This window comes from Canis lupus, chromosome 36 (assembly GCF_011100685.1).
Source record: "Canis lupus familiaris isolate Mischka breed German Shepherd chromosome 36, alternate assembly UU_Cfam_GSD_1.0, whole genome shotgun sequence".
NCBI classification, from domain to species: Eukaryota; Metazoa; Chordata; class Mammalia; order Carnivora; family Canidae; genus Canis; species Canis lupus.
Window position 1 is genome coordinate 4,009,978 of NC_049257.1, and position 14,908 is coordinate 4,024,885.

Here is a 14,908-nt window from a genome sequence, read left to right on the forward strand (position 1 = left end):
AAATGACAGCTTCTATTAGGCTTATTAGATGGGGGGGGGGGGGGGGGGCAGGGGGGAGTCCTTCCATGGCCTCCTAATCCATGAGTGCAGCTTGGCACTTCTCCAGAATCAGAAAGCATTTGAGATCTCTGGCATTAAACAAAGGCTCAGGGATGGATTTTGCAATGCCAGGTATCACTGCCAGAAGCCTGCTCCTAAGACAGAAACACAAAGGTCAGTCTGGAACGCCCAGGGAAGGGCATTTGATGGTCTGACAAGAAGGCAAGCTATATGCTTGGGAAGACAATACCCCAAGAGTCTAAATGCTCTCATAAAACACCCAGACAGGGAACCCAAATCACTGCTTTTTTGGGTTTGTTTGTTTGTTTTCTGATCAGAGAAACCCATACCCTGCAAAGTTGTAAAGCCAAGAAGAAAACATATTCCAGGAGTTAAGAAAGATCGAATAGGATCACATATACATTAGAATAACAACAACAGAACATGATTTCATGATTCCCAAGATTTCGAAAATGACAATAGCTACAAATATGTCCTATCCTCCAGCATTCTGGAACTGAGTAGATGGCATCCCCATTGAGATGTAGTCCTCTCTGCCTTCCATGATTGTTGAAATGGGTTAATGTGGCCACAAGTCCTGGTAGAGCTGATCCCCACCTCTTTAGGCTGCCCTCACCACGCCTCCGTTGTCAGAAGGCCTCTCTTGCTCCAGGATGTCAGGTCCTTTAGGTACAGAATTTCCCCCACAGGTAAAGCTTATTAGCTCCCTCCCTGCCGACTCCCCATTTATGTATTCACACTCACTTCCCCCTTGGAGAAACCTTTGTTAATACCCTCAAATTTCAAGTAAGACCCACCTGCATATACTCACATGCGTGTATCTGTCTGGCTACTGAATGAGCATGTCTTTCCTCTCGACTAGGAGCACCATGAGGGTAGGAACTAAGCCTATTCCGCCCACTGGTATATACCTGCCCCCCCCCCCCCCCACCTGCCTCAGTAATTGACAGGAGTACCAGCCTGATGAATATTTGCTTCAGAATGAATTCACAGAAAGGATTTAGAGGTGGGAAGAGACATGATACTGGTTTTCAGAGCAGACTGAGCCTATAAAGTCTTTAAATGTCAGCAGAGATCTTAAGGCAAGGCTTAGTCACTGAGCCAGCATGTCTGTGCAAACCACTTTTTCGTAGAGGAGCTCACCATGGCGTCACATCTGTTCACCTACTCCGGCTTACAAGTGTAGAAAATTAATACTTGTTGTGGTGCAGTAGGTGTTCTGTTTGCCTGTTTGTCTGTTGCAAGAAAGAGGTAAAAATACAAAAGTCCCTAAAAACAAGACATTATTTAATACATTAATAGAACAGCAGGGCTTTCAGGGATGGTCCTTCCTTAGATGGTTGATGTGAGGACTCTGGGCTACTACGATGCTCAGGTGACCAGAACGATCAATACAAAGTAAGCGCCTTGACTCCAGCCACGTGAGGGGGGTCATGCAGGACTTGCCTGCTCGGCAGTGAAAAAGATGCCCCTGGTTTTTGCTGCCACTTTTCTCCTCTCGGTGAAAGTAATGGCGTTTTCAGCAGGGAGTGGGGAAGAGTGAATTACATCATTTTCCCTTCCTTGCTTTGCTCAAGGTGATAAGGATTCCCAAGTCATCCTGCATTTGAACTGCTGAAGCTGAGAGGGGAAAAAAAAAGTGCCATCTGTTTATTTTGTGTCTGGGCTGACTCCTTGTCTCTGAAATAATCCCTGTAAATTAAGCCCTATTGCAGCAACCACACCTTCCATTTCAAAGCCAAAAACTTGGTCTGTGTTTAAGTGACTAACAAGTGAAAGAACATTGTCGGGTATTGACCTAAGACAATATCGGTCTGTCTTTTCCATGCTTTTTATGATTCCCAGAACGTAGCAAAGACACGGCTTTCACACTTGCACCATGTCTATGAAGCAACTCTTTAATAGGGGGAAAATAATGACCCCTTTCTTCATCGTGTCTTCAAACTTCTTGAATCTCTGCTTCAGAGAAAGAAATGATTACAAGGCCTAATGGGAATTACCTACTAAGGAATTCTTTTAAAGACCAGAAAACATCCCCACCCCATATACGGACAGTGCCCGGGTCTGAGCAAAGTTCCACTTACAGGAAGAGTAACAGTACCACAGTCTGGGGGTGAAGAGAAAAAGACCGGGTGCATTTCAGGAGGGACGCCTGTGTGGCTCAGTAGGTTAAGTGTCTGCCTTCGGCTCAGATCATGATGCCAGGGGTCCTGGGATCGAGTCCTGCAGCGGGCTCTTTTCACAGCAGGGAGCCTGTCACTCCTTCTGCTTAGACTCTCGCGCTCACTCTCACTCTCTCTCGCTCTCTCTCTGACAAATAAATAAATAAAATCTTTTTTTAAAATAACCAATTCAGAGAAGCCATTCCTTGTTTAGACTTGAAGAGAACCAGCGATATAGTCCCATCTAGCCAATGTTGAGACTGGAAGGTCTGTTCACAGTGTGGGAAGACGTGTGCCTGACTCATGTGGTTGTCTCTCAACGCTCCACCGGCTAACTGGGGAGCACGTGGCTTACTCCAGTGAAGGTTTCCTAGCCAGGCTCTGTATTGAAAATTCTGGTGGTAGGAAACCTCAACCAAGGGCTCTACGTGGGATAGGACAGTGGAGAAAGAACTACAGGGCGGCTTCGGCACCAAGCTCCCACCTCTATTTGCCCTTCTGTGCCCTACCAGTGACTGGGCCTTCAAGGTTGCCAATCTTGGCTCTACGTACCAGCAGCAAACCACCACCACACCCCACAGCCTTTCTGGAAGCTTTCAAACCACAGAGATAAATCCCTCAGAAGATGGGCAGGGCTACAATTTGTTGAACAACAGTCTTAGAATGCCAGCCTCCAGGCATCGCAGCACCCAAAGCCAAAGGTAAAAATGTCCAGAATTAGTTAAATTCCTCCCCTCTAGCTCCCTACCGTACCCCACCCCAGGAAAACCACAGAGGGATCAAGGTGCTCTCTAGACTATTTTCTGTCCAGCCTGGATGGAGCCCAAGAGATCTGGATATCCAAGGGTAGAAAACTGGGGCAATGATCAGGCCTCTGATACTGCTACTTCTCTATCCCCGGATTTCCCAATTCATGCCCTAAGGCCCTACCAGGTCCAGAAGGCTATGCAAGGTTCATTACGAGAGGAATCCCATGCCTTCAATCCCATGAATTGGGACTGAATTCCAACCTTTAACTTGATCTTTGCTTTGTATATCTTCTTTCTCCTATCAATCTAATTAATATGGTCCATAAGAATGCACTAATTCCCAAATTCAACACTTAAGAAGATTGGCTTATTAGTCATAGACTAAAGGATCCTACTGTCACCATGACATAGTTGAGTCTGGGTCATTGTGAGCTTATTCTTTTTTACCCCTGAGCCTGCAGAAAAGGCTCCAGGTACCTACACTCAAGGTAGAAACCAAGCATTTTTTGAGAGTGCTGTGACCCAGAGCTGGTTTTGCAAACACTCGTTCCCTCCCCCATCCCACCCCCCAATCTCTATGGCACAGCACACTGATCCTACTTCCACAATCATCTCGGACCTTGGCAGAAGAAAGGCAGCTAAATCTGAGATGTGTCACGAGGCCACTGGCTGGGGAGCAAGAATATCTAAACACACACTAAGGTGAAAGCAACAGGCCAGAGTTTCCACAGACTCCCACTGGCTCCTGTAGCTGCAGAGCACTGACAGCCTAAAGATAACCCAAGTATCTACGAAGGGTCACTTTTAAATAGTAGCTGTAATACCACCAGTCATTTCAGAAGTATTTCCTTCCAGAGCCCGCTTCCATCCACACTGACATGCCAACTGTGCCCAACAACGGCAAGCCCGCTGAAGAGATGAAAGCCCAGAAGGAAATGGAAGGAGTCCCAAGGGGGAAGAGAGCCCTGTAACATGCTGTGATTCTATTCCATGCCCACATTTGGACCACTGAGCAAGAATCATTTAGCAAAGAGACACTGGGTAGAAGTGATCTAGTGACAGTCATGGGCGATTAAAGGGCAGATAGAAAACCAAACCAAACAGTTTAACTCAAGGTCTCCCCATCCTAAAACTGAGCCAGTACAAACCACGGATATCTACCTTCCAGGAGTTTTTCAGGAAAGCTATTACCTCCACGAGAAAACATCTACCTCTCAGTCTCCTGGACCACAGCGTGGCTGGGCAAAGAGCACCGTAAGGAGTCTTCAGCTCGTACTGTACGTCCTACAGCCCCTGTGACCAGCCACCAGCTGGTCAGAAGTGCCAAAGGGAACTGCTCAGAAGAGGCTGCTACCTCTTTTCGTCCTCTTAAGCCAAGGTCACGGGTCCCAAGACCTTCCTAGGAACCACTGAAGTCCACTCAGCCCCCCACCGACCCACCAAAGTGAGTCCTCACTGTCCTAAATGGCAGTCGGCCAGGGGCTGGTGTACAAGGGACAGGTGCTCCGTGGGCTATTTTCAGTTGCTATCGGCTCAATCGGGAGCCGCACATGCTCCGTATGCAGGCCAGTCTGGGTTGCATTTCAAACTCCAGGCAGCCAAGAGACACACACCTTGCCCAGCTGCCAGGGAGCCAGCTGCCCGGTGCTCCTCCCAAGACGGGAGCAATGAAGACAGTGTAACCTGGCCAGCCGACATGCCAGCGAGCAAGCCCTACCTCGCATGTCACTGCCTGGGTTATTCTGAGCCGGGCTTATTGACACTCCATGGCAACACAGGAACAAAGGGCCAGCAAGAGGGATTTAAATGTCCTGCAAAAGTTGCTAGAAAAGTCAGCAGCTCAGGCTTCTGTTTTCATAATAATAAGAGTAGCTGCTGAATTATTATTAGATTATTATTTGGCTCTCCAGTTATTGTTATTTGTGAACAATAATCACCAAGGTCCCCTCTCGGAGCTACGGTTTTGTTTTCGTTTTGTTGCCACCCTTATGTTGCTATAGTTGGGACAGCTCCAAAAATACAACCGGCGGGCCTGTGCACCACCCCAGCAGCCCGGCACGGCTGGTTTGCCTCATCCGCTTACCGCTTGCCATACCCTGTGGTCCATGTCCACCATACAACTCTGAAAACACACCAACTGCCCCTCTTTCACCTTTTGGTAGCCCTCACTGCCCCCAGGATAGGAGGCAACCAGCTCAGGACGGCAGGACGGCCAGACCAGCAGGACCTTTAGTCCTAACCCATCCCCCTTCTTACGGCTGCCCTGGCCAGACTGGGACGGCCCAGGTGGTGTCCTCCAACCCCAGCCACCGCTTCTCTGGGGGAGGCCCTTCCCCACGCACCAAGTCTTTCCCAGTGCTTCCTCCGCTGCATTATGTGTCGATCCTGCTGGGCTCTGGCTCCCTGGCCCGTGGTCCCCAATCCCAGCCCAGGAGGATAGGAGGCCCTTCCTGTTGCGCCCTGGCACCGGCAAAACCCTGGCGTTGGGCAGCTAGACGGGGCTCCCTGACAACGCGACGCTCCCGCCCCGCCGACACCACAGCGCCCACCAGCTCCCCCTGCTCACCCAGGGGTACCGCGGGGCTACAGCGGTTTCTCCTCCCAAACCCACAATAAAGTCTTTGAAAGGGGGATCCCTGGGTGGCGCAGCGGTTTGGCGCCTGCCTTTGGCCCAGGGCGCGATCCTGGAGACCTGGGATCGAATCCCACGTCGGGCTCCCGGTGCATGGAGCCTGCTTCTCCCTCTGCCTCTCTCTCTCTCTCTCTCTCTCTCTCTCTGCAACTATCATAAATAAATTTAAAAAAAAATTTAAAAAAAAAAAAAAAAAGTCTTTGAAAGACGCGCTGCTGCCATCCCCTCAGGCCAGGCCAGTCGTCCCAGGGACTGCATCACACTGGCTGTGCCCGCGGCCCACGGGACAAGCCGCTCACTGCCAAGTGCCCCTGGAGCACCCACGGCCAGGCCTGCCGCAGGAGTGACGCTGCCCAGGGCAGGCCCCCCACGGCCAGCCACCCGCCACCGCCACCGGCCGCCCGCGGTCTCCATCGCCACTGCGGGCACAGCCCGGCCGGCCAGGTGACCCACACACACTGACACCGGGCGGAGTGGGGAGATGCCCGGCGTGTGTCCTGAGAAAGGCTGGGGCCTGCCCCCTTCAGAGGACACCCCTCGACCAGCAACCCCATCTGCCCGCCAAACGTCACCGTGCTCTGCACGACTGACACTGTGAGGCCCCAGGGCCAGGGCCAAGCCCCAGAGAAGCCACGACTGCCTGACCCCACACGGCACCTGGCACCACACCGCCACGGAACCCCAGTCTCTGGGGGTGGCCTCAAGGTGCCCTGGGGTGGCTCAGCGGGGGCTCAGTGGGGGGCAAGGGCCGCAGAGGCCTACACAGGGTCACCACCGGTTACAGGGGGGTGTTCACTCTGTCCTGTTTGGGGGGATCGTCACCTCCTCCTTCCCAAGAGCAATTTCCCTGCACCTCCTACCCCCGTCTCCCTCCCCGCCCCAGGCTCACACCCATGTCCCCGCATGTCCCGCTCGCGGAGCCCGGAGGCCGCCAAGCAGGGAGCAGCGCTGCGGCCTCAGCGCCCGGTTGCGGGGCACACACCTGCACCTCAGTCTCCCCGTCAGACCACCGGGGACCAGTGGGGGTAGGCTTCATGACCTTGTGGAAAACACACGAGGTCCGAGCCAGCGCTGCTGCAGGCCCCAACCGGCAGCGGCCGGGGCACTCACCCAGGGTGGCAGAGGTCACCGGGCCGCGAGCTCGGGAACACAGCACGGGCACCTTCTCTAACCACTGGGCCACTACCCGAGCTCGGGGACACACTGTGGACGCCTTCTCTGAACCGCTGGGCCACCACCCATTCCTGGGTCAGGAAATCGATTTAGTGGTTCAAGACCAGACCAGGTCTCTCGCTTTCTTTTTAAACAAAATAAAGCCAAATAGAATGGGGGGGGGGGGGGGGAGTAACATGGGAGTACATTAAACACCTTAAGAGTGACTACTGTGTTTTTCATGACTTTTTTTGTTTCAGATGCGTGTGGGTCCGACTCTAAAATTTTTCTCACTGTGAGTCACAGTGAAAAGTTTGAAAGTCACCCCGCCCTGGGTCTTACATGATCTTGGAACTGACAGGAGTTCTGAGTAATTATGACGACTGCGTATAATCATTATCCATGGAAGCTCGCCTGAGGTCACGCTGGGCTGCAGAAGGAAGTGCGAGGCCGCTTAACAGCGTTCGGGGAATTGCAAAGTCATTTTTTATTGTGTCTTGTTTTTCGTGGTGGTTATTTCTTCCCAAGAGCAAAAGTTGCATATATGACACACCTACAAATCTCCTGCTTCACTAGTCGTTCCATAAAGAGAAGATGGGATCCATCTTCTCCTTCTTGAGACCCATCTTCATGAAAGAGAAGCCTAGAAGCAACTGCACTGCCCTCTCACTGCTGACCACAAGGAAATCATTTATCGAGCGTAGGTCTTAGATTTTTCATATCTGTTCAATATTTGACTTAGATTGAATTTTTAGATTCTCCACACCCTACTGACACTACCCATCTCTCATATAAATGCACTGAATGTGAATGTTTTAAAATGTCCACTGGGGGGGGGGGGGGGGGCTGGTGTGGCTTTAGTTTAACTAACCACTGCCAAAACAAACGTTCCCCAAGAAGTAAAAGCTAAATGGAAGCTTTGTCATAGTTCACCTTACATCAACTAATACACCACCATCCTGTTAGATAAGAAAATCTGACAACAAAGAAGCAGTATCTTCAAAGGGTGCAGCTCCATCAGATATTTACAGTTTAGGTCCTAGTAGTGAGCAGCCAATAGCTCGGTATTTCTCATCTCTCTCCCCAAAGAGTCTCTCATTTGATGATGTGTTGGTAAAAAGATTTTATTCTGAACAAAAGGGACAAATTATAGGAATGAGAAATGAGAGCAACAAATTTAATAGAGACATTTCTCTTACATTCATTCATTCAACCCCTTCAAGAACTTCCTGAATCTTCAATAATGAGAAATTCAAAGAAAGGCTTATTCTATTCTTCTCCCACAGTGGCAAAGAGGGGCACCTTTGTGGACCCTAACAAAAAGTCTATTGAAGTTAGCCCCTTCCTTCCCTCATTGGGTAATTGGGGTGGAAAGTCTGAGTGGTGGTGGTTTTGGAAAGAGTAAAATCAAGTCAGCCCACAAAATAATTTAGAACTTGGCCATCTTCTCTAGGACAGGCCAAAATCTCTTACAACAAAACTCTGCACAAGGCCAGCCCTCATTGCTACAATCAAATCAAACTATGGCTCGTAAATTTGATAAAATGTGGGTCATCTTAGCTTAGAAATATTTCTGAAGCTATATTCCATTTTAAGTATTTGTGTCATGGACGTCACCTGCAAATGCTCTCAGGGACAAAGGGGAAGCCAAACATGGACGTTCTGAAACAAAAATGGACTTCTCCCCAGTGGCGTAACAGCAATATTAGAGCATGATTAGTTTTATTAATGGGAAGGGAAAGGAAGGATATACGGATAATTAGGACTCAAGTGCTCTTCTCAGTAAGAGCAAATAAAACTCTTGCTGCAGCTAGAATTGTGTATATATAATGAACATGAAAAATGAATATTGGTGTGAAAGAGGAGAAATAAAAAAACACAAACCCAGGTGAAGGAGCCTGATCATTTGCTATTACAAGCTCTCATCTCAGCTCTCAGACTGGACTGAGCTGGATTCTAGATGCACCAGACATAATGTGGATGTGGATATAGCTAATTTAAGGTACCCCCTGCCAAAAGAAGCCAAATTTTGAAGAGGATGGATAATGATTGAAACTCTTGAACACCATCTCTTAAAGTATGTGGTACCTTTTGTTGGCTGTGTAACCTCAAGCAGGAGTTTTAAACAATTCAAAGGCTCATCTCCCAAAAGCCTATCTCATTAGGGTAATCATGAGGATTTCAGGAAATGATGCATATGATTTAGGAGACAAAGGGGAAGAAGTCTTGCTTGCTTTTATTTTTTATTTTTTCCAACTAACTAAAAAGAGTGCATTACTCAACAAAATATACTGGAACAAAATCTCTGTGACTTTCTTATTTGTGCCCCGATAATACCACTTAGCTTCACTGAAGCATAATCAATAAGGTGCCATAACTACCCTGCAAACATCAAACATGGGCTACTTTCTTTTAAACTTGGTAGTCTAAAGGTCTGCACTAGACCATCTTTGGGGCTAGTATAAAGATTTTAGTTGTCTACCCTATTATTTACCTCTTTTGTTTAAGTATTTCACATTTGCTCTATGACTAATGTTGAATATATTAGAGTGTATTACAATTAGGGATTCTCAGTGTTTTTTTTTTTTTTAATTCCTAGTAAATATACAAAAACAAAGAGTCTTTTCATAGAATATGCTATTGACAGTTACCAAGGAGTTGAGTCATGGAGGGAAGACGGGACTACGGCAACTGTTATTATGATTAGAGTACTCTAGGCTGTAGCACTCTGGATATTCTGGTTTAAGGGGGAAAAAAATAGTTATTGCAAGTAGAGGATGATGTGTCCTTTTCCTTCCTTGTAAACATGCTAGTGGTGGTGGTATATTAAACAGCAAAACTTTAGTGGCAATCCATTTCCACTTCAGCCAGACTGACTTGCTTCATTACATAATCTTCACTGTGACATTAGAGGGTCATTTGCTGGATTCTTTGCGCAGCTTAAGAGCTAAAAGCAGGAAAAAACAACCAATGGCATGGTTGTTAATATTGATTCATAAATGTCCTTTTCCCCTTCTCTCCTCTCCATTCTTTCTCAACTTCTCCATCTCTATTTGTACCACATTTCCACCTCAATTTGTCATCCATTCTCTTTCTTTTCAATCATGCCCACAACCACAGCTCCACCCACGATATCAAATGAAACCAAATGGAACTGCTTAATATCACACAGAACTGGTACCCTACCTAGGGAAGGGAATGGAATTTGGAGAGACTTTATTCCGCCACATTCTGTAGATTTTTTTCTACTTATCATAGTGCTTATCGATTACACAGAGAAGGAAAAATCCTAGAAACCTGTCTGTTTTATCTCCAGATAATGTCAAATGTTCCTTGGGGAGTAAAATAAACCCCAGGTGAGAACCACTATTAACCCATCAAATTTTTCCAACTCAATTCTTATTAATTCCTACAACTTAGACCCAATCCCTCCTCTGGTTTAAACACCTCTAATTCTTTTAGGGATCTTTATTTTATATCTTCTTGGCACTAAAAGATTACAGCATTATTGAAATGTTTTTTAACAAAACTGCTTAGAGCAAAATCTAGACTGTGGATACCTAAATTGGTTATAATAGCACTATCCAATAGAAACTCAGTGTAAAGCCAATTACGTAATATTACGTCATGTAATATTATTAGATAGCATAATAGAAAACCCAGATGACCTTGGGTACAGCAATAACTTTCTAGAGGCACAATCCATGAAAGAAATAATTAATAAGCTGGACTTTCTTAAAATTAAAAACTTCTGCTCTGTGAAAGACAACGAAAGAGAGTAAGAGGGCGAGTCACAATGGGAGAAAGTATGTGCAAAAGACACATGTTTATTCAAAATATACGAAGAACCCTTAAAGCTCAAAAATAAGGAAACGCACAACCTGATTAACAAAAGGGTCAAAGATCTTAATAGACACCTCACCAAAAAAGACATATAGATAAGCATATGAATATGCAAATAAGCATATGAAAAAATGCTCCATATATCAGATGTCATCAGGAAAATGTAAACTAAAACAGCAATGAGACACCACTACACACCTATCAGAGTGGCTAAAACCCAAAACACTGACAACATCACGTGCTGGTGAGATTGTGAAGCAACAGGAGCTCTCATTCATTGTTGGTGGAAATGCAAATGGTCCAGCCCCTTAGGAAGATAATTTAGAAGTTTCTTACAAAACTAAACATACTGTACTATAACAGCCAGTAATCACAAGCCTTAGTGTTTACCCAAAGGAGATGAAAACTGAAGTCCACAGACAACCTGCACATGGATGTTTATAGCAACTTTATTCATAATTGCCAAAACCTGGAAGCATCCAATATGTTCCTTCAATAGGTCAATGGATAAATTGTGGTACATCCAGACAATGAAATATTATTCAGTGCTAAAAGAACTGAGCCATCAATGCATGAAAAGACATGGAGAAAACTTAAATGCCTATTAATAAATGAAAGCCAATCTAAAAAGACTACATACTTCATGATTCCAACTATCTGACTTTCTAGGAAACACAAAACTATAGAGGCAGTAGAAAGATCAGTGGTTGCTATGGTAAGGAGGGTGGAGGGAAGGGATGAACACGTGGAGCACAGAGAATTTTTAGGACAATAAGATACTCTGAATGATACTATAACGGTGGATACATGTCATCATACACCTGTCCAAACCCACAGAATACACAACACCCAGAGTGAACCCTAATGCAAACTACGGACTTGGGTGATAATGATGTGTCAATGTAGGTCCATCAATTATAATAAATGTACCACTTTGGTGGGGGATGTTGGTAACGGGAGAGGTTCTACATGTGTGGGGGCAAAGGGTATGAAAACTCTCTGTACCTTCCTCTCAATTTTGCTGTGAACCAAAAACATGACTTTAAAAAAGGAGTCTTGGGGCACCTGGGGGGCTCAGTTGGTTGAGCATCTGCCTTCAGCTCAGGTCATGATCCCAGGGTCCTGGGATGGAACGCTGCACTGGGCTCCCTGCTCAGCGGGGCACCTGCTTCTCCCTCTGACTTCCTGTTCATGCTGTCTCGCTGTTTCTGTCTCTCCCTTTCAAATAAATAAAACCTTTAAAAAAATAAAATTAAATAAATAAAGTCTTCACAAAGGGGGAGAACGGAGGAGTACTGAATGTGATAAGATTAAGAACAAACTTGTTTACAGACAGCCAGTCAATCCGCAGGAACTTAGCCTACTCCATATAGCTGGGAGCCACTTACCTTCCATACTAGGGGAAGGGAAGGCGATCATCATTAGCACAGGAAGCATCATCACTCCATCTACCATTGTACGACTGTGGAGGAAAAATAAGAACTATAAGTACAACAAAAAACTTAACTGCAGGATGACAAATTAAATTAAGCATACTATCTTCAAACTGCCATTCAAGGCCTTTCTTACAAATCCCCCTCACATATGTCGCCTTATTTCTTGCTAAATTTAAACATATACCCTTTACATAGATCTAAGCAAACGATCTTAAGGAGTCAATCAGATTTATCTCCTACTGGTGGCCACTCTAAGGTGATGACCCTTTCACAGAGAACTCAATAGGGACGTGGAAAATTCTCAGCTATAAGGCTAAGCATTCTCAAAGAATTTTAAGTTTGGAATTTTATCTGAGCCTATGAAATGCAAAATTGGCACTAAATTTAAAAACTCTGAGAAGCATGAATAAACTGTTGTAGCATCATGTTAAAGATTAAGTGACTGAATAATTCAAGCCAAATTACTGCGTTTGAACCTTACTTCTCCTTTAAAAGAACTAGAAGTGGAGTATCATCACACAGCCCAAAATGGGAATAACAAGGACAACCAAAAAAAAAAAAAAAAAAAACCCAAAAAACAAAAACACCTACAAAAAGTGAAACACAGAATGGTTATCTGGGTACAGAATGGCAGTCAGTGTATCGGTTGTTCACCCTTGTGATCCCATGGCTGACTGGGAGCCACAGCTGGCTGCCACTCCCAGTGTCAAGAGGGAGGGTTGTACCACACATCGCTAACCCAGGAAAGGATCCGAAGGTCAAAGATCAAAATCTGAAGTATGGTTTCTATTGAATTCTTTATCACTTTCACACCAAATGTTTTGATAAAAAAAAAATCATTAAACCAAACCACCGTAAGTCAGCGGCTGTATGTACTGCAAGTTGCATCTGATAAAAAATGTTTTAATCGAATAGAGCAATAAATAACTTGAGCCTTTGTTTGGTGTGTTCTCAGTTCCTAAGACTGTCTAGTTCAGGAAGTGTCTTCTAGAAAGAGTAGGAGTTACTAAAAAGGTGGACATGGTTTGCTTAGAGTACAGCCATGTACTATACTTTTGAGGGTCGATTTAAAAATGTTATGAGGGGCACCTGGGTGGCTCAGTGGCTGAGCGTCTGCCTTTGGCTCTGGGCGTGATTCCAAGGTCCTGAGATCGAGTCTCACATCAAGCTCCCCACAGAGAGCCTGCTTCTCCCTCTTTGTCTCTGGCTTTCTCTGTGTGTCTCTTATGAATGAATGAATGAATAAATTCTTTAAAAAATAAAAAATGAAATAAAATAAAATGTTATGAAACAAGCCCTTCCCAAATTGCAAGTGTTCTAAAGCCATTAAAGAAACTACAGATTGGATATATTATTAATGAAAGCACCTGAAAGAATAAGAAAATGGTGGAGCTGGTTATCTCTGTTCCTAGTGGTTCTTTGTTGATCACTTCATTAAGGGGGAAAAAAAGCAATTAACATTCACTTCAATCTGACAGGAAGCACGATCCCCAAATTCAAAATTAAAAAATACTTCAGGGGCACCTGGATGGCTGGGTTGGTTGGGTAACCAACTCATGATTTCAGCTCTGGTCATAATCTCATGGGTCATGGGACAAGCCTCTTGACCAATGTGCTCCATGCTCAGCATGGAGTCTGCTAGAGATTTTCCCTATCCCCCTCCTCACTCTCTCTCAATAAATATATCGGGGTGCCTGGGTGGCTCAGTCAGAGTCTGACTCTTGATTTCAGCTCAGATCAGGATCTCAGGGTCCTGAAATCAAGCCCCATGTTGGGCTCTGCACTCAGCATGTAGTCTCCTTATCCCTCTACTGCTCCCCCTGCTCATGCTCTCTCTCTCTCATAAGTAAATAAAATCCTCTTTAAAATATTTGAAAAATGATGTGCATCCAGTATCATAAACAATTAACATTATCCTAAATGACTTGAGATTCTCATTAATAATAATACAATAATAATGGTGTCATCACCATTTACAATACCTTAAATATTTCATCTTCAATCTTTTTTATATTTCCGTTTTATGTATGTCTTATCATACATGATTTTTATTTTAGATGAAACTTGTAACCAACATACATACTAAGAGTGCATGCTTAAAAAGCTTTTTAATGATGGGATATGTCATCAAAAGCCTTTGAAAATCACTGGACTATATTGTTCTTATCATTGAATTCCCAGTTCTTCTCTCCTTCCTTCCTTCAACCCCTATTAAGGGTTTACTATGTAGTAGATGTTAGAAACTTAAAATGGGGAACCCTGGGTGGCGCAGCGGTTTGGCGCCTGCCTTTGTCCCAGGGCGCGATTCTGGAGACCCGGGATCGAATCCCACGTCGGGCTCCCGGTGCATGGAGCCTGCTTATGTCTCTGCCTCTCTCTCTCTCTCTCTCTCTGTGACTATCATAAATTAAAAAAAAAAAAAAAAAGAAACTTAAAATGATAAAGATAACACAAACACGGTCCTTACTATCACAAACCTTACAAGATCTATGGTGGTAATCAAATAATCATCCAAACGATTAGATAATTAAAAAACAAATTAAGTATCAGTTATAAAGAAACATGTTAAATAAGACCAGTAACAAAATAACTTGAGATTTTCTGGAGGACAGAAGAACTTCCCTGGGAAGGTTATACCTAAATAGGGAGAAACAAGAGGAGTAGAAGGTACCAGAAAAAGGGTAAGAGTGTGTGAGCGTGCATGCATGTGTGCATCCGTGTTTGTGTGTGTTGGGGTGGGTAGCACCCTGTGGCAGAGGGTGGCATTTAAGGAAAAAGGCACAGCTTCTTAGCTTCCACAAAGGCCCTGCGACCCAGGGAAGCCTGATGTCCTGTGGATTTATGACATATTTCAGAAGTAAAGAAAAAAGCAAG

The 14,908-nt window shown here is 45.2% G+C and overlaps 1 protein-coding gene across 4 annotated transcripts in view; it reads right to left on the reverse strand.

The window, feature by feature from the left end:
- Window positions 1-14,908, reverse strand: part of ACVR1 (activin A receptor type 1) — a 126,482-nt gene that overhangs the window by 44,622 nt on the left and 66,952 nt on the right. For all 4 annotated transcript variants that reach the window (XM_038584555.1, XM_038584554.1, XM_038584557.1 and 1 more), the window contains one exon: window positions 11,987-12,060. In XM_038584555.1, coding sequence (XP_038440483.1) covers window positions 11,987-12,053 — 67 coding nt within the window. In that variant the 5' untranslated portion in view covers window positions 12,054-12,060. The remainder of the gene's footprint in view (window positions 1-11,986; window positions 12,061-14,908) is intronic.